Source organism: Manis javanica, chromosome 5 (genome assembly GCF_040802235.1).
Source record: "Manis javanica isolate MJ-LG chromosome 5, MJ_LKY, whole genome shotgun sequence".
NCBI classification, from domain to species: Eukaryota; Metazoa; Chordata; class Mammalia; order Pholidota; family Manidae; genus Manis; species Manis javanica.
This window is the reverse complement of record NC_133160.1, coordinates 40,294,226-40,314,407: the sequence shown is the minus strand read 5'-3', so window position 1 is coordinate 40,314,407 and position 20,182 is coordinate 40,294,226. Positions and strand designations below refer to the sequence as shown.

General features: G+C 36.2%; 1 protein-coding gene across 3 annotated transcripts in view; it reads right to left on the bottom strand.

The window, feature by feature from the left end:
• MACROD2 (mono-ADP ribosylhydrolase 2) overlaps window positions 1-20,182 on the bottom strand; it is a 1,939,939-nt gene that overhangs the window by 741,580 nt on the left and 1,178,177 nt on the right. For all 3 annotated transcript variants that reach the window (XM_037022462.2, XM_037022461.2, XM_037022460.2), the window contains exon 6: window positions 10,734-10,855. In XM_037022462.2, the coding sequence (XP_036878357.2) occupies window positions 10,734-10,855 (122 nt within the window). The remainder of the gene's footprint in view (window positions 1-10,733; window positions 10,856-20,182) is intronic.

Sequence of the window (20,182 nt, the reverse complement as noted above, 5' to 3'; positions counted from 1 at the left end):
TAGTCTCTGGGATAGCTTACCTGCTAGTATACTTGCAGTGAGAAAATTCCTCAACCAAAGGGCTTAGAAAAGGTAGAAAGACATCACTAAGGTTACTCAGCTCATAGAGGTTAAAAATTTAGGTGATTAATATACCACTGCCCTTAAGCCATAAGTCTAACTACAGCACTCTACAATTTGTGGGAGACATCTGCCAAGCACATATTCATTTTTGACATATTTTACAAGTGTGTGTGTGTTCAAACTAAAGATAGCTAGGTAACATGTTTTCCATTAAAAAAAATTCCTCTCTGCAACTCCACTGAATTGTACATGAGTAAGTTGAGAGAGCTTTCCTGATACAGACTTATTTTTATTTTTAAAATTCTCTTGATTTGTTTTGCTTTTCTAGTCTCACAGTTCAATAGCTTAAGAATAGCTTAGAAACTATACATTGAAATTGCTCTTCTTAAAAACTGTATCCAAACATTTGCAAGAAAAAACACACAGTTTAAAGCCACTGCCTTTGCTCTTGACTATTAACCCTCTCTATATATGCCAAAATTGCCCTGTTGTTCAAACCTAATGGTAGGCTAGGGACTCTGTGGCCTGTGTTTTGAATTGATTATTTCCTCATGATACAGTGATCTAATAACTGCTACTCAGGTCAGGGAAAAATAAAACCCTCAAGATGAAAGCTTGCATTGCAAATATGTTTATAGTTTCTACACAAATTTCACTGTAATATACTTTCTTTGACAGTGTGCTGGGCCAGTATTTCCTCTGGAAGACACTGTTGTAAAAATGAGTAATGATTTTCCTGGGAATGTTCCCTAGCATGATGAAAGAACTGAAAATAATTAAGTTGACAAATCTGGCCAGATTGAGATGCTTTATGCTTTTCATTTTAAATATACTTTCGTTGGTCTTTGCTAGGAGATTTACATCTGCAAAATCCACCAACGACTAAAATTCTGACTAGAGATGAGATGGAGCAAAAATTTCAGATACTCATACAGAAAGAATTGATCATTGTAACATTATAATATTATAATATATTTTAAGAAAATGTAAGATAATGTATTTCCTAAAATGTTAAAACAAGACATAACTGGAGAGAATCCTTATACTGGAAGAAAATCAAAGGTAACTATCTAATCAAATTGCTCATTCCTGATATGTGCCTCCTAACTGATGAACAATTTTACATATATCCAGCCTTGAGTCACCAACCCTTCTGCAGTTTGCATGATGAATGAAAATTCAGCATTATGAGATGTTGAGAAAAATTCAACCAAAGTGATACAATATTGTGATATTATTTCTCCTCTACCTAAGCATAACATTCATGTTCATGACTCCTTGCATTCCATGGGACATAACACTAGTCACATTAATTATAATGTTTATGACATCCATATCACACTAAAAGAAGCAGAGAAATTTAGATGCCTGAGTTCTAGAATCAAATTTTTAGAAAACCTGTGCTTAGCATATTGCCCAATCAGAAACTCAGTTTAACTTAAACCAATGGTTCTCAATTCAGTCAGACACAACACTGCCTTTTTATAAAAAATGTTTTGCAAAGCCCTCTTGACTATGCTGAAATGACATCTGTGAATAGTACAACTCACCCACATACACGAAGCAGAAGGTGTCAGTGTTCAATCACATCTCCCTGGAACTCATCATTCTAGGACATGCCCACCCACAGGTCCTCCAGTAAACACTGTTGAAGTTATTCTGCCTCAGGGCTTCATCTCAGCCTGGCCAAGTGATAGACAGGACATGCTGGGGACTTAATACCCCAAGAGTAGCCTTCAGTCAACCACAGGTGAAAGTGGGAGATAAAGGGCCCAGCTCTCCTCATCCCTCAGATGGGTAACTTCAAGGCATGTTCTAAGTGGTCTCCCAGAACTGCCCAGCAGGACTGAGCATTAGCTGCCCACAGTGATAATACCAATCCCTTCCCTCTCTCACTTGCTCACTCCTCTGCCAGTGCTTCCTGTCCTAGCCTCCTAAATAAAGTAGTTGTACAGAAATCATCATTTTAGGGTCTGCTTCCAGGGGAACTCAAATCAAGGCAATGTGACAATTTATAAAAATCAGTGGCCATAGTGTAATAGGAAAGAGATATAAAAGGCAATGAGATAGCAAAATTCTATTTCCAACATATAAAGACTCAGGTATGACTACCAATTGCCTAATGTAACATATAATGAATTAAGCAGCATATAATTAAGTGCTCAGACAGTTGCTTCCCTACATGGAATCACCCTGAACAGAACATCCACAAATGCAGACTCAAACAGGTATGATTTATTACCAACTACCATTAAGTTGCACAGACATCAATGGCATGATTTTCTTAGGAATTAAGTAAAATTTAGAACAAACTAAGTACAAACTTCTCTTAATTTTCAATGTAGTTCAATAATACATGGAAAGCCAAAAGGCTGCTTTTATGTACTGTGCTGTTTATAAATAGGTTTATACATACAACGGTCCAGAAAAATCATAAAAACATTGTGTGAAATAAGGGACATTCCCTCAGTCAATGCCTGGTCAGCCAGCCCACATGTTGCAGCATTTCTGACCCTGCTCACAAAATGCTGTGGCACCTCGAATTGTTATGACTGCCCCAAACAGCCTCACAGAATCCTCCCTACAGGGAAGTACTATGTAGACCCATTGATGTAGGGGGGAAAATGACATAAAACAGCAGAGGAGAGGGAAAGGGACAGTATAACAGCTAAAACCACAGGATTTAGACTTCCTTAGTTTATATCTACATCTGCTTTTTATTAGTGGGGAGAAGTTAGTTTGCATATTGTCTTTTGGCTCATATTCCTCATCTACAAAGTGGAAGAAACCACCCTCTAACTCAGGATTGTTCTGAGATTAAATGAGTAAAACACACTGCCTGGCACAAAGAAAGAATTCAAAAATATTCTTATTACTTTATTTCACATCTAAATGACTGATCTCTCTAACTTAAACCATCTCTCAGATGTGGCCACTGGAAGATACAAATTGCACAGTATATGGAATACAGTTTAGGTATATAATTCTAAGTTTCACAGTATGGTGTGTGAATCTAGCTTTATCCTGTGCTTTCCCTCCCCTCATCTCTGCTGTCCACTCTTGCTTGCTTGTCATTCCCAGGATGAGAGTATTATTACAGATTTCATACCCCTATGCCCAATTAGGAGATCTTATAAAAGTGAGTGTAGGGAAGGAAAAAAGAAGGGAAATTCTTAATTTAGCCTTTTTTCTCCCTCTTTGACTAAATCAAAGGAACACAGAGAGCTGGCTAGAGAATTTGAATAACAAATGAGATGATGTATGGGAACGCACTGTTGTAAACTATAAAGTGAAACACAAATGTAGAAATGCTTATGCTCTTGTTATTTATTAATAGCATCATTAGTCACACAGCTGTTAGAACTCCAGCTAGGAAAGACACAGAGACTTAGCTTCATCCTTTATAAATGCAATAGCTGAGAACCAAGACTAGCTGTTGCTTAAAATGAAATGAGAAATGAAGATTAAAATGGCGACTCTGCAGAAGAGGGTGCTTTGAGATGGAGAGCTGGCTGGGTAACACTCATAATCAAGTTAGTCAGAGGAGCAGAGGTGACAGATTAAAGGGTCAGCTTTTTAAGGCTGCACAAGTCTTCTTGAAGAAGAGACTGCACTGATTGATGTGGCCTGTAATGGAGACTCAGATAATGAAATAAAACCAACATGTAAGAATTTGAGGCTGAGAACTCATTGCCATGGCAACCCTCACAAAAGGGAACTTGTATAAGAAAATAAGGTTCACTTGACTATGCCTTAAAATGAAAACTTGTAGCACAGTAAAACAATTAAAGCCAGAATTCTAAAATTGCTTATTGCAGCAATGCTTAGAGGTAGCCCTGGAGTTGTATGCACACCGTCTCTTCCACTGGAAGCTATTACTCCTCAAAGTCGGTGACTCATGGAGGGAGAATCATCTAGCTTTGAGGGATCTCTACTGGCACAGGGTGTTTCGTGCCAATGAAGACATATAGTTTTTTTTCCATTTAATAAATCATCTGTCATGACACTCATCTGGGCATCACACATTATTTCAACAAACACCCAACTTTTTGTTGCCTATAGTAATCATATCAAACTACCAAATTCATTTATCAATCATTAGTTATGCTTCATGGGAAATTATTTTTAAGTAGAATCTGGTTTATATTTACCTTAGTGATCATTTTAATGAAAACATCTAATATTATTGACAAATATGAATTTATGCCTTTTAACTGATGCTCAGAGAAAAAAAAATCACCGTGATCATTTTGAATGGCTTAGATTAAGTTCAAAAAATTGAACCCGGTGGTAGAAGTTTGCCACTGAGGAATTTAAGATCATACTATAAAAAAAGAGAGAGATGCAGGTCAAGAACACCTTATAAAAATCCTTACATCTCACCTGAGGGTTTCAGCCCCAAACAAGTTCACTATGGATTCAGTGAGACTGAATAATGACAATGGAATGCTGGGTGTACAAGGGGGCTCACACCAAACTTTATTCTCATAGCAAGAGGTCAACGGCTAGAATGGCATCTGCCTCTGCCTCTGTTTCCAGCCCTGGCTCAGCCTCTGACAGAGGCTCTGCCCTCCCCTCCAGCTTCTGCTCTCCTCTCTTCTCTCTCCTGCTCTCTTCTTCAGGCTCCTCCTTAGCACCAGGGGAGTTCTTCTTATAACAATATGGGCAGTAGTGGCTTATTGTCAATGGGTATACAAGCATGTGCCTGTGCAGTAGGTTAAGCATTACATCATCGCAAGTATACAATGGGTAGATTGGATTAGGATCAGGTGAGGATCCTGGCCATGGGAGTTCCATTTTCCCTACACCTTATAAAATATTTCTATGCTCACTTAAATGGAAACAATAAAGACATCATGATATACAATATAATATTTATGCTATCATAATACCTCTGCATCAGTATTAATTTCCATTTACTCACCCTTGTTCAGTAGGGATTTTTCCTCACTACCTTCAACCCTTCATCACCCCTGAAGTTTCACCAAGATTTTCATGGATATAAATAATTTCCACTTGTATACTTTAGGTAATACACATTCTGTATCAGGATTTTCTGTATATATACAGTCCTCCTCCACTCCGCAATACACTTTTAATTTTCTCAGGACACAGCAATGTCCCAGAAATCAAAATAATTTAGTGTTTGACTTAACCAGAGGCAATTTTTGACATCTACCTTTTATCTTTTCCAAGGTTTTATTGAGAAAATCTGCACCCTCCTTAACTCTTCTTCCCACATTTTCCTATTCCCATTCCTAGTTCATTCTATTTCTAATTATCCCCTAAATGGTGCCTTACCTTCTTGCCCATACTGGAATCAACATTCTCAAGGTTGTCCAGGATACATACAAAGCAAATATGCATATATTTGAATTTTGCCAAGGGGAACTCTTGGTTGGAGGAAAATAACTGAATTATATTTGAAATTAGAAGGAATAATGTGCTTACACAAACTAGGTCTAGGAAGCCTGGAAGACTGGTCAGATTTTTCATTTGAAATACTTTATGGTGAGAGCAGAAGGAGAATCATGATTAAAATACTAATTTTAAACATTCCTCAGTATTAATAAAGCTGTGCTAATAATTCATAGAAGAGACATGCCACTAACATGAACCATTAGATTTATTAATTTTTTAAAATTCCTTTACAACCTAAAGCAAACATGTAGATGTATTATGAAAAAAGGCACCAGAAAGAATGGTTAGAGAAGAAAAAGGTAAGACAACTTTCTCTCTTAAATTAATAAAAGGAATATTATTTTTTCAAAGTGAAAAAAATGATCTACAATACATCCCAAAACCAAATAACTACCTTATTTCTAATTATGTGTGACAATAACTCCTCCCTCTTTATTTAAAACCTATCTCCCTTTAGCAAAACTGGGAAGTGAATGAAGTTTTTTCTATTCCACTTTTTCTTTTTCTCCCAACCTCCCTTCTGCCTCCCTTCCATTTCTCCTCCTCCCTCAGGCTGAGGTGCTTAATACTTTTATCATCCTCTAATTTATTCAGCCAGAGTGAAAAATAATTTGACAAATTTCTTCCTATTAAGGTATTAGGAAATTAATTATCTCCAGATCTAATGAGCATTTGCATTTTAAAGGAAAACTGCAGAAAAGGACAATGTCTGACCATAATAAATGACTCATTAACTATGGGATTTCAGGCATCTGTGGAGAAATATTTAAAACTGATGAGAAAACTAGAGCATACTCTCAAATTATAAAATGGATATGATGATTTTGTCTATTTGTCTGGATGGTAGGAAATTTGAGATAAATTATATATTTGAAGGAAACCATTACATCCTCCAGGTCTTAGAAGATACCTAAAGATGTCTTAGTTTACAGTAGTCTTGTTAATATTTATTAAGTAAATACATGATCACACTATTTGTTTTACCTCCAGGAAAATTTTGAAGAATATATTACTTTCTGGAGACTACAGAGTACACATCTTTGCACCTATCTCTGACCTCTCTCTCATGATCCCAAAGCCTTTGGTTTAAATTTGGCACAAAAGTGATGCCCATCAAATATTTCATTTACTCATGGATATTTCTCTGGTCCCCTTGCAGATAGGAATGATTATGTGAGTAGTTCTGGCCAGTGAAATGGGAGTAGAAATAATGTGTGTCACTTGTAAGCTGAGACAGTAAAAAGTTCACACATGACTTTGCAAAGTCTGTGTTGTAGGGCTGAGGTGGCTGTCAGTTCCAAACAGTTACAGCTATAGATGATGGAAAGTCTATAAATCTGAGTTCCTGAATGTAAGCCACTGAGGTTTTGAGGTTATTTGTATTTGCAGCATAGCCTAGTTAATCTAGAGCAATAAATAGAGTGATGTATTCTGATTATGGCATTTACTATATTGCCTTACAGTACTTTGTTACATATCTGCAACTCCATCTTAACTAGTTCATATTAACTAGTTAACCCATTCATTTTTGTAGCTTTGTTGTAAAACAACACATAGTGGGAGATACCATAATAATAATATAAAAGTGTTCTTTGAAAAGTTAAAAATTAGACTACAAATTTAAGACAGTGATATGTCATGACAAGTTAGTCTATTTTGATCCAATTCAATACATTTACTGAGAAATAAAGCCTGTGGTATGCTATGTGCTGAAAATATAGATATGAGTAGGTAATATTAATAAGGGTGGTATTAGTGATTATGAATAAGGTAATATTAATAATTATTAAAAATATTAACAATTGTTTAAATTGTCTAAATAAATATATTATGAGGTATTGATCTGTTCCCCCATTCCCCAAAATATATTGATCTGTTCCCCCATTCCTGGCACAGAGCTCCTAAACCCCTGTAATTTCCTAAATGATAAGAGCACTAGGAGCATCTCTTTTTCTAATATTTGTCTTTGACACCATCCCTCTAACAGGATTCCCTTATAAATTCTGAAGTGATAAACACATGAGGACCATATTTTGTTCTAATGAGGGAACTGTGGATGGGCTTCTGGATGGGGCTGGTCACCAAAAAAACCACGACATGATTAGGACTTAGAATTGTCGCCCTCACTTCTCATCCTCTTGAGAGGGAAGAAGGGCTGGAAATATAGTTAACAACTGATCATGCCTACTTGGGAAAGCCTCCGTAAAATCCCAGTTGTATGTGGTTCAGAGAATTTCCAGTTGGCAAACACATCCACATCTGAAGATGTGACGCACCTCAGCTCCGCAGGGACAGAGGCTCCTATGCCCAAGGCCCTCCCAGACCTCACCCTGTGTGTCTCATCATCTGACTGTTCATCTATATCTTCTGTCATATCCTTTAATAAACTGGTAAATGTAAGTAAGTGTTCCCTTGAGTTCTGTGAACTGCTCTAGCAAACTGACTGAACCCAAGAAGCAGGTGGCCAGGACCTTCAGTCTATTGCCAGTTAACTGGTGATAAGCACAGGTAATAACCTGGCCATGTGACTAGCTCACAAGAAGAAATGCACAGTTGGGAAGAACAAGGTTTTTCCCTACAAAGGAGAAGGAGATAATTGAATTTTTCCTGTATAAATATTCTAAATTTATTTCTGGTTTGTAAACATCAAGAAACAATATGACAAATGGCTAGAGGTCAGTTTTCAGAATAGACATCAAAGCAAAAACGATCTCAATCTCCTAAATTTGCCAAATCATAAAATCTGAAAATATTTTATACTTGAAGTAATAACGCCAAATAGTTTAATAGAATGTTACATTTTTCCCCCCAATTATCTTACATCCATTATCTTAACTGATCCTCATAATAGCCTCAGGAGTCAAACACGTCTGTCTGAGATAACAGAAGTAATTTACTAATTCTTAGTCTGTGGAAATAGAGGCTACAAAATATTGATATGACTTGTCCCTAGTCACACAGTGATAACTGGTAGAGCAAGCACTACTATAGAGTTTATGAGAAATTTTCTTTAACATGTATATAAATGAGCTCAAGTGAAGTTTATTTTCCATCTTAACAACGAGGAATTCTATATTAACTGTCTTTCCCCATCTATCATGATAAGTCTATAAAGTACAAACTGGTATTATAAAACACACATCCAGTTTAATGGCCTTCTAAGACTTGCCCATTTCAATCCAAAAAAATGAGGATTTGATGACATAGCATTATTTTTAATGTTTGTCAAGACCATTTCATATAAAGTAGAAAGCCCTGTTTCCTCCTTTATAAGGAGGAAAGAAAGAAAGGAAGGGAGGGAGGGAGGAAGGAAGGAAAACAGACTTTCTTTTTTTATGAATAAAAGACAAGACATTTGATGACAACTCCTGTCAACCATGCCATAGTTTGGTGATTAGTTTAGCTGGACATTTTGACTCACACTTTGCAGATATTTTTTATCTCTATTTTTATTTACTAATATTGGAATGATGTAAGTTCAATACCACCTGCTAATATAGTACCAAGTACCATGTAATTAACCCCTCAAAATCATCATCAAACATGTCAAAGTAGGACCAAATCCCAATTCCAGGAAGAAATTGGCATGTATTTCTCCAGATCACCCAAAGGCCACCACTTAACTAAGCCCATAATTCTTCCACTCCTTGCCTAAGGTAGCACCTGCTAACAGCAGATATGATTGTTTTAGGATCATCACAGTTAGGGATTTTTTTTTTCTTATTTAAAGGATGGGTGTTGTTTTTACACTTTTTCTAATAGGGTAGCCTCTTATTACTATTTTTTGGCTTAACATAATAATTAGAGATGCTAGAGAATTAATTACCAAATTCTCTTCAGGTCTCAAGGTCCATATTTCCCAAGCTGGAAACTGGTATAATATCCATTTTTTCTAAGCATTTCAGCCATTTACCTTTTTAAATCACTAAGTCATATGGGCAAAATTTTAATTATTCTCTGAATATATACCCCTGTTTTGATTTTCCTTATTTTCCTGTAGAGAACAAAATTAGCCAACTGGTTCAGTAACTGGCTTTGCTCCATTCTTTTCGAACTTCAGCTTTCTCCTCTAAGACGAAGGGGTCTTACTTATTGATTCATTTGCAAAGAGAAAAATTTTAAAAATCAAAGAGTGAAATAAAATATTGAACTCCATTAATACTTATGCAAAGATTTGAAAGGTAGTATGATTGGATTGCAGTTTTCTTACTTTAAGTAAAACCTCACCAGTGTACATTGGTAGAGGCACTTCATAATTATACTCATGCGTGAAAAGTCCAGAGACCATCCAGGGTTCTCTAAATGTGTCTGACTCTCAATGTCCCTTTATGCAAATATTAAAACCATCACTTTTATGAACCCCCAAGCAATGCTGATCCAACCAGACTGCTAAGAAGTCAAGTGTTTAACTATCTTCCTGCCCCACAATTTCAGCAAGGTTATAATCTATGTGAAAAGACCCAAGAGATTCCACCCAAATTAACTTACTATTGAGTATTTACACTCTCATTTTTCTCATAGTTTTATTTGCCTGATGTAATTGAGATGTAATAAATGTAACATACTGCAAAGGAAAAGCAGGTGAATAAATACCTCCAAATCCAGCTAGAGGAGATTTCCTTTCATCTCTGCCTGCTGGTAAGGAAATAGATTAGATCCACATTTTTTTAACTCTGTCTAAATTGATAAAACTTAGAAGGGATGTGGCATACCCAGCTACAGAGTATTAGTTCAGCAAGAGCAAAATAAATCTAAAAGAATAACAGCTGTCAAGTTAAAATACACACACTTATTTCAAAAGATGATAGCAAAATGAAGAGAAGAAAGTATAGATAGGTAGCACCTGTTAACAGCAGCTATGATTGTTTTAAGAGCATCATAGTTGGGATGTTTCTTTTCCTGATTAAAAGTTGTTTTTACACTGTTTCTAATAGGGTAGCCTCTTATTACTATTTATTGGCTTAACATAAAGTTAGAGATGTGTAACATAAATATTAGAGATGGTTCCAGTTCTGGCATTCTAGAGTTTTAAATCCCAAAACTGACGTCATGAACAATTAAGCAAATATTTAGGGCATGCAAAAGAGTATACATACATGACAACCAATAAACCACATCACTTACTAAGATCCTTAAGCTTAGTTTTTGGAGTTTTGGAAATGGTTTTCCACCCTTATTTTGGAGAAAATTGATTTCCAAAATATAAAGGCTGAAAATGAATAAGAAATAAGGAACATAAAGGTACTTACAACTGATCGGACGTTATTTTCTTTCACCAGCTTTAGAGATGATTTATAGCAATTTGCAAGGTCGTCCTTGTGGGACCCATTAATATGGCCTCTGGCTATTGGCCCTACGGTATGGATGACATCTGTAAATGCAAAAAGAAGGGAACACAGGATAAGCAAGGCATTTTTCACTTTTCACATAATTGAGGCTTTATTTATTTTAGGTATTTGTGTTGGAGCCTAAAGACAAGCAAGCTAAGAAGTACTGATAATACAAATTCTTCTCTGGTACCAGCTTTGAGACAGCCCAGCCTCTCAAAGTAGACAATTTCCTGGAAAGGTGGTAATTGTGAAAAGGAATATCCCCTACCAGTAAATTGTTCTTTCATTACTGGTTAGATCCCAGTGAGACAGATTATAATAAAAGATGTGAATAATTGGCATACTGGCAAAAGACAAATCCTCAGTGAGAAACAAACTGAGAAATAATTGCCTGCAAAATGAGCATTCTGAATTGACCTTGGAAGAACCAATGTTATATAAATCACATCACTTGCCTTGGAAGTAAAATAATAATAGTTTCAGGCACTGTACATGATAAAGAAGGGCGAAATTCAGAAGACAGGCAAAAGAGTTTATAATAGTCAGTCATAACCTTAAGAGGAATCGTTTTAAAGCATCTCTACCAATTTGACAGTGCAACCTACCAATCCTCACATATACAAGGTATGCCAGGGATAACAGTCCCTAATAATTCCCCAGCTTGTGTTTTTTAACTTACTAAAACTTTTAAAAAGTAATCTATACTTTGCAACTGGTATTTATATTAAGACCAAAAATTTGACTTCTTTGTGGTATAAAACCAGACACTGTGGTATTCTTTTAATATCTGCACATATAACACTTTTTATATTTAGGAACATACTGAAAGAGGACTCTACTAATTTTAAAGTCAGTAAAGATTATAAGAAGGAGCCCGAATTTTAACCCAGATCACTTGAAAATTCCTTATAACTACCCCCTCCCTTACCTTTAATCTGGATTATTAACCCATTGCACTGGTGGAAGTAACAACTAATCAATTTTGATCAAGCAAATCCAGTCCAATTGGAATATTATAATGAAATGAAATTATTTGCTTTGGCTAATCAGTGGCACTTAATTTCAATAACTGTGACAAGAGAGTAAGAACACATTATAAAAATGAGCCTATGGAATACTTTTAAATTGTGTATGAAATTTGAATAGCAGGAAAAAAATCACTAAGGGAAAAATCTTGATTGCCTTAGTTAAATGTCAAGAGTAGTTGATATTTGAGTAAGTCCCCAAAACTTTTATTTCAACTTTTAACTCTGAAACAGTATTTAAGCCCTTGCCAGATAATAGTAAAGATGATAGCTTGTGATCAAAATAGCAGAAACATCATCGGTGAGTTCATGCAGATATTATTTTACAGGCAAACTGGCTTTAAGGTAAGAACCACTACAATATAAAAAGAGAAGATCAAGGGGGATTTTTATTGTAGTGAGCAAAAAAATAAAGCACACAGTAATATCATTTTTTTGTAATATTAGTAACAAGGATGAGTTGTATATATTGAAGCACTGTGAGTCTATGCACCCTATGTAGTGAATTTTACATTAGCTTCTGTTTTTAAAGGAATGCCAGAATACATGAAGAAGGAAGATTGTACTTAGCTTTACTTTATGTTCCCCTTGTGCCCGGATATGATAGTCTAAATCCCCTCGTGAATACAAATGGAAGAAAAGCTTCACAGTAACAGCACAGGATTCTACAGGGCACCATTTCCCAAAGTGGGTGCAGTAAGATATAGATTTAAAGGTTAATTACATTTGGGAATCTGGGTGAAATTAAGTCAAATCAGTTACTTTATTGTGTGACTTCTCGGGACACTTAGTATGCTGCAGTGAGTTGTGAACCACCATGAGCAGGACACAGAATGCTCTGGTGCCAAAACATATTTAAATATTGAAACTTGTGTTTACAGAGCACCTTAAGGGACTAAGTTTACACAAATAAACCTTTGGGAAATGTTCCAGGGCAATTTTGTCACCTCTTTGCCATTGCTGAAGGTGAAGTCCATGGCTTTTCCCTTCTTTCCCATTGTCCCTGTACATCAAACACTTAGCACATAAAGGAATACCAGTATGTGACCTTGGTTTCCTTATTAAGGATGAAGATCAAGAGTAAGTGCCTGTTACCTCAGGTCATCGAGATGTGTCTACTGAGCCAAGGAAAAACAGGGCTTAAGGGCATTAACGGAGGAAAGGAGAGAGAGAGAAGCCCAGAAAAGCAGTAAGTAGTGACATAATAAACTTTTCTTTTTCCCTTAGCCATCATTGTACACATAACTTAAATGAAATTCATGAAAAATTATTCTGTGAATTTCTTCAGCTCCCTATTTAACCTAAAAGTCTGAGAACAAGCAACCAATAAATGGAGCTCTTCAACATCAAAATATGGATCTCTGTATTTTATGCTCTATATTAAATTTACAACATCCAAGATCAAGTACTACTATCAACCAACACAATGACATCTTAGATCAGCAAAGCTGGAGGTGAATCAGTGTGAGGATTGAAAGTCAATTTTTTCCACTATTTTAATTGTTCACAGTACTTATAAGTAACTCTTCCACCCTAAGAAGTTCCTCTTTTTCTGTTACAAAATTCAGTCAGGAGGCCTGCATTCTAATTCTAGCTTGAGCCTGACTGACTTGCCAGTTGCCCCAGGGAAGTGGTCATTTCACTGGTCCCTGCTTTGGATTCCTCATCTGTAAAACAAATCACTGCTTAGATGATCTCTGTGGTCTCTTCTGTGCTGTGTGGCATCATTAATATTTAATCTTGTAATGGAGACAAATGGAGTATAGAATGATGCCTGATCCTTAAGATAGTACTAGGATACTTTTTTAACATCAAAAATATTATAGATATCTTTCACAACAGTAGTTTCAAAATCTATTGATTGAGAACAAGTTAGAGACAAACAGCTATTTTGACTTCAATGAGGCTTTGCATTAATTTACATTTTATTAAATACAATAGCATCTTCATAGCGGACATATATATGTATATATATATATATGTGAGCTACATGTATTCAATTCACAGGCAACACTTTCTCTTGCACATGACTTTGTGGATCCCTTGGTATAAATAAGATAATATAAACAGAGTGTTTAGTTTGATGTCTTATGCATGCAGGAGCTCAAGAAATGGTAACTATCACCAGAACCAGAACTCAAGACATCTTGAACACATAGGCAAGAATGATAATTGTCATCTCTGCTCTGGTGGCAAAGAATACCAGACTGTAAGTCCTAAGATCTGTCTATAAGTCAGAAGTGCCAGATTTGTTACTAACCACCTGCATGACCTTGGGCAAGTCACTCTCCTCTTTGAGTTTCCTCTACAGATCTAGAAGAGGGAGTTGAATAAGATGGCCTCTAAGATCCTTTGCTGTTCTCAAATATAATTCCTCTACATGCCAATTAAGAATTGATCTATAGATTCTATATAGTCTAATTCATTCTTGTCCAGATAAATGAGCATTGTTCAGAGTTCAAACTTCTCAGACATGCTTATGAACACAGCATTAACTGTCCCCATCCCTGGAGAGATATCTATCCAAATTTCAAATGTAGACTCCTTTTGATCGAATAGTTCTATTTCCAGGGAAGTATCCGATAGACAGTATGCTTATTCATATGCAAAATGGCATCATTACAGGCCATTCACTGCAACATTACATATAACAGGCAAAAATTGGATACAACCTAAATGTACATTTAGGTAACTAGTAAAATAATTGTACATTTATACAATGAAATATTTAGCTTCTGTAAAAAAGACAATGAAGTTCTTTATGTATGGATATGGAATGATATCCAAACATATTACTAAGTTTAAAAAAGGCAGAAAAAGTATGATTAGCATACTACTATTAGTGTAAAAATACCCCACAGGTGTAGGAAAGAAGATATGTCTATTTTAGCTAATGCCTCCATGAAACATGTTTGGAAGGATCAATAAACAATTAATAACAGTGGTTACCTCCTACTAGGGGAGTAATGGAAACTGCCAAGATGAAGGCAGATATGAGAAGGAGACTTTTTATTGTTTACTTGTCAATTTTTTTCTGTTTAAATTATGTGAATGCATCATTTATTAAAAAATAAAGCACTGAAGAAAGGAATGTATGGTTTATTAAACCATGTTCCTGGATCCCATCTACCATATCCCCACAACATACAAAGATTGTTACTGTGCTTTTCAAAGATGATCTTATATCTCAACAAATATTAAGATATTCTCAAATAACAAAAATATAAAGGATCTAATAGAATGACCAATAGAAATATCTTTCCTAAATTTTGATACTCTCAATGATCTCTTTATAAACAAAAATTTTTCAGACTGAAGTAGGGGTTTAAATGGTAGACAAAAGGGTATTTTTCTCCTACACAGATAATATCTATCTTTAAAAGTTTATTATAGTTTAAATATGGAAAGTGGGTGCTACATACATTACAGTGGGAATTTAGTAACAGGATATACTTCGCAGTAACCAAAGAATTTGGAACAATAGTCAATAATTCTTAGAGATGAAAAGGACAATATGGAAAACAATCTATTTCCTTTTATTCGAGGGAACCAAAGAGGCAGAATAATATGCACAAAGTCACAGATCAATGTGGGGGGGGTATGGGCACAATATCATGATGATTATGATTCTGATTATGAATAAACTTTTCCCAGGGTGACTACTTGTTGAAGGAAATGGCATACAGTTGTATATAGACACATTTTGGCATGTTTATCATGAACCCCATTACTTTAACCTCTTACTTTGTATGCATGCAGATTCTGGTTAGTTATTGTTGTGCAAAAAGTTGTCTCAAAACCATGGTGACTTCAGACAGTAACAACCATTTTATTATTTCTTACGGTTTCTCTGGGTCAGAAATTCTGAGAGGACTCAGCTAGGGGGTCTGGCTTGGGTCTCCAGTATGGTTGCAGTCGGGCCATAGCCGGCAGTGGAACGGGAGGGGGTGCATGGGCTGTAGCAGTTAAGGGGTGTAGGCACTGCACCCTTTCTGGTAGCCTCAGGGGCTCCCCACTGGAGCTAGTTTGGGTTGCCTCGCAACCTGGCAGCCTTAGTGACCAGACCGCTCACATGACAGCTCAGAGCTCCAAGAGCAAGTAGACCAAAGGTGGCAGCTGCAACAATATCACTCCCACCAACCCTGTTGGTTGCAACTGTCACATAATCTCACCATTTCAAGTGGAGACACACAAACCCCTGTCTCTTGATGGGAGGAGTTGTAAGGGATGCATGGACATATTTTAAAATGGTCACAAAGCTCATTTGATTGAATCTATTTCCATGCAGTCACTATAGAAAACAGTATAGGGTTCCTTAAAAAATTAAAAATAGAACCCCTATATCCAAGCAGTTTCACTACTGGGTATTTATCATAAGGAAACAAAAGGAGGAATTTGAAATGATACCTGCACCCCCATGTTCACCACAATGTTAGTCACAATATCCCTCAATGGATGAGTGGATGAAGAAAATATGGTGTACACACACACACATACACACACACACACACACACACAGGAAAATTATTCAGTCATAAAAAAGGAAACCCTGTCATTTTCAACAACATGGATGGACCTTGAGATTATCATGTAATGTGAAATAAATCAGAGAAAGACAAATACTGTATATCACTTATATGCAGAATCTAAGTAGAAAACAACAATAACTCTCCACCCCAGAAAAAAAACAAAAACAAACAAAAAAACCCTGAGTTTATAGACACAGAGAACAGATTGGTGGCTGGCAGTGGGGATCATGTGGCAAAATTGGATGAGAGTGATCAAAGGTATAACTTTCAGTTATAAAATAAATAAGTCCTGGGGATGTAGTGTGCAGCATGGTGACCACAGTTAATAATATTAAAAGTTACTAAGGGGAAATCTTAAAAGTTGTCATCACAAGAAAAAAATGTATTTCCAGTATTGAGTTCTCAGACCTATTTTCTTAATAAGTCAACTGCTGATTTAATAAAAATCAGAGTTAGACAAAGATTAGAATATGAGATTAATGCATTTTAATTTTAAATACAATCTAATTTGGGAATCACAGTGTAATTGTAGCTCCTACATAGAATCGCCTGGCCCAGCACTAGTTTTGTTGTGTCTTCTGTCTTAAAAATTGGCAGTGACTTGGTGAAAAAGGAAAGGACAGGGAAGGCTGTCCCAGAATCAGCACCATCCCTCTTTGTGAGCAATAAAAATAATGCTATTTCCCTGAAATGTCCAACTCCACAGTCAAGAAAGGACAAGCAGCCTTCACACATTTGAAGCTCTTTCTTGCACAACCATAGAAAGCTGAGAAAACAGCAATGCACTTTGTACATTTAATCAACATTTCAAAAGCAACCCCTTGAAGAAGTATGGAAAATGAGATGGCAGGGTCTTTGTGCTTTATCAGGCTAAAGTATGGCAAGACAAATGAAACCTGTTTTTGCTCATCTATTTCTGAAATCAATCAGTCTATAAACCAGCTTTTTTGTTTTGAAGCTATAACCACCACCTTGAGCACTCCCGCCTCATGCTATCCTGGGGAGTGAGTCTGAGCTACATGAAGAAGGGTAGGATGGAAGGTTTTCTTTGAAGGGGATGCAGGGGGGGAGCACACTTTCATTTCCGAAAGTGTAAATTGAAAAATGTGTGATTGGAATGCCAAATAAATATTGAAAGCAGCAGAATTATTTACAAAGATTTAATCAGACTTATCTTTGGCAAAAGAAATGCAGCAAAAACATTTTGTGAAAAAAAATATTAGCATAATGAATTTCAAAACAAATGAGAGGGCATACATAGGTTGCTTCCATCATTTTCCATTTGAGAAGCAACTGTGCTACATTCAAACTGTTAATGAACAGTCAGCCCAAGTGTAGAATCAATTACATGTTGCTTTCATTCACTCCACTCTTGTATTCATAAGCATAATCGGTCCATCTAACAGACTGCATAATGATGCTGAGCCCTGTCAATCATATTCAAATTGCATGAATTTTAAAGAGAAAAAAAACCAATGCATGGAATTAAATTGATTTTCTTTTCTAAAGATACAACCACATTTCCAAGCACTAAAGGTACTATTTGTAAATCTTATTGGCCAATTTATATGATAAGCACCCACCAGTCTATGACCTGAAACAGAATACTTGAAGTTCAGTTAATGGGAAATTGAATTACCAACTAACAGCATTACAAAGTAAAAGCTGCCTTTTCTCTCCATATAGATCAATGTTTTCATATACACATTTTCAAAGCTTGTTTTTATTATATTTCAAGAAACAATCAATTGTCCATAAGATGTTCCTTTTCAATATGCACCAGACATCAGTTAGAATGTACTTCAACTATCGCCCTGCAGCAGGTTTTGAAGTTTATATTATTCTCTCATACATTTCTTCAGCTGCCTGATGGATTTTTTTTCATGTTCAGAAAGACTACAGGCATTTGACTCTTGGAGTGAGTGTGGGATAAACTAGCATTTACAGTGTTATTTTCTAGTCCATTTTCCTTTGAGTCTGTGAACTGATTCTGTATTTTTTTCAATGATCTTTGTTATAAAAAAACATTTGGTTTACCTCTCTTAGCCTCTTTGGCACTGTGGTTCTCCAAATAAGATGTCAGTGTCCAAGGATAAATACCCAGTATCTACACAACCTTTGCACACTGCAGCTGATAAAACACACACAGAATGCACTGTCAGAGCTTGAATGAATATATACAGATCAGTTTGAGGCCTGATCCCATTTTTACATGAGAATGTGCTAAATGTTGCCACGTTTTGGACATCATGTGCTGACAATGTTTCATGTTTCAATGACTTCCAAGTTGGGAGGTTTTAAGCTTACATTGTGAGGTTTAAGTTACCAAATATTATTTGAGCAGTTTCTGGATAGAAGATAACCAAAATGTTATCCTCTATATTAAAAAAAGAAGAAGGAAAGGGCAAAGTTGGTCTTTAATTGTTCATTAGCTCTCCGTCTTCTGCCAAAGATCTATTTAGGGTTGATCCTGTTGATGAAACCGTGTCCTGTTTCAACTGGACCCCTACACATAAGGGTCCATTTTCAATAACACAAATTGAAATTCATTAAAATAGATATCCTGTGGTCAGCCATTTATAGAATCTCTAAGATTCCACAGGGTTTGGGGGGTATCTGCATTACAATAGTGTTATTTCCAACATAGAGGGGTCTCAGAGAGACTGTGGTAAGATGAATTATGTGCAAAATTCCAACATTTAACATCATTTTAGAATGAACCAAAAGAGAACACATCCTAGAAGGAAGTGAGTCAAATACATGGCATTTCTAATGCTTCAATAGCAGGGGTGAGAGGAGGTGGAGGTCCAGATAGACAATATGACTTTTTCAAAGAAGATAATAATAAGGTCTTTGTTCTGGTTCAAGGGATGGTGAACGATTTGCAGCCTTTCAAGAGAGATGCAAAACCAGTACTTTATTAAGACAAAAGAGGAAAGTAGGTTTTAAAAATCCTACGAAGTGGGTAAAAATAAATGGACATTAGTCCTCACTGCAAGAGTAATTCTACAGATGTAGATCGTAGGCTCAGACTGAAGTGTGCAGAGCGCTCAATGTTAAGATGTGTAGGCTGATACTGGGGTTGTTTGTCCTCAGTTTTGCAGTTATCTCATCACAAGTCTGGACAAAAAAATACCCTTCTGCAATTATCCACTCAGTCATTAATTATGTACTTTATTCAACAAATGTTTATTGAGAATCCACTGTGTGCCAGGTATGTAGAGTAATTGCTCCATTTACAAGCACCAACAGGTCTTACGCTTTGCTGACTCTAGGCCTTTTCTGATGTCCACAGAGCCCCTCCATCTTTGTCTTTCAAAGTCCTTCCCAGTCCATGAAACCCAAAGAGGATTTGCATTCCCTGAAGATGTGACCATTAACCCCACTACAGGAACTAATTTTAGCTCATTTCTCCTCTTCTGGTCTCCAATATTACCTGTTTGATGATATATATGACTTTTTAACATCAGCATTTTTGTACACAGTAAGAATACTCTATGAGTTGGGCAACTTTACTAATACAGCATTCTGCCTGAGGAGGCAGGTTACTTCTTGTCACTGGAGGCAATCAAATATGACCATATATGCTCCCAGATTCTTTCTAATTCTGCGATATTATGATTCTGAATTTCCTGCCTTTATGTAGAGACACTAGGCTTCTGATGCAGGGCACATGACAATCTGAGTCTCCCACAACGCCAAGAACTCTATGAGAATAGTCGCTTACTGGGTAATTAGTGAATTTGTGGATGATTAAATAAAAGTTGGCCCAATATAATAAATTTAATCAGAGATGATACACGGGATTAGAGAA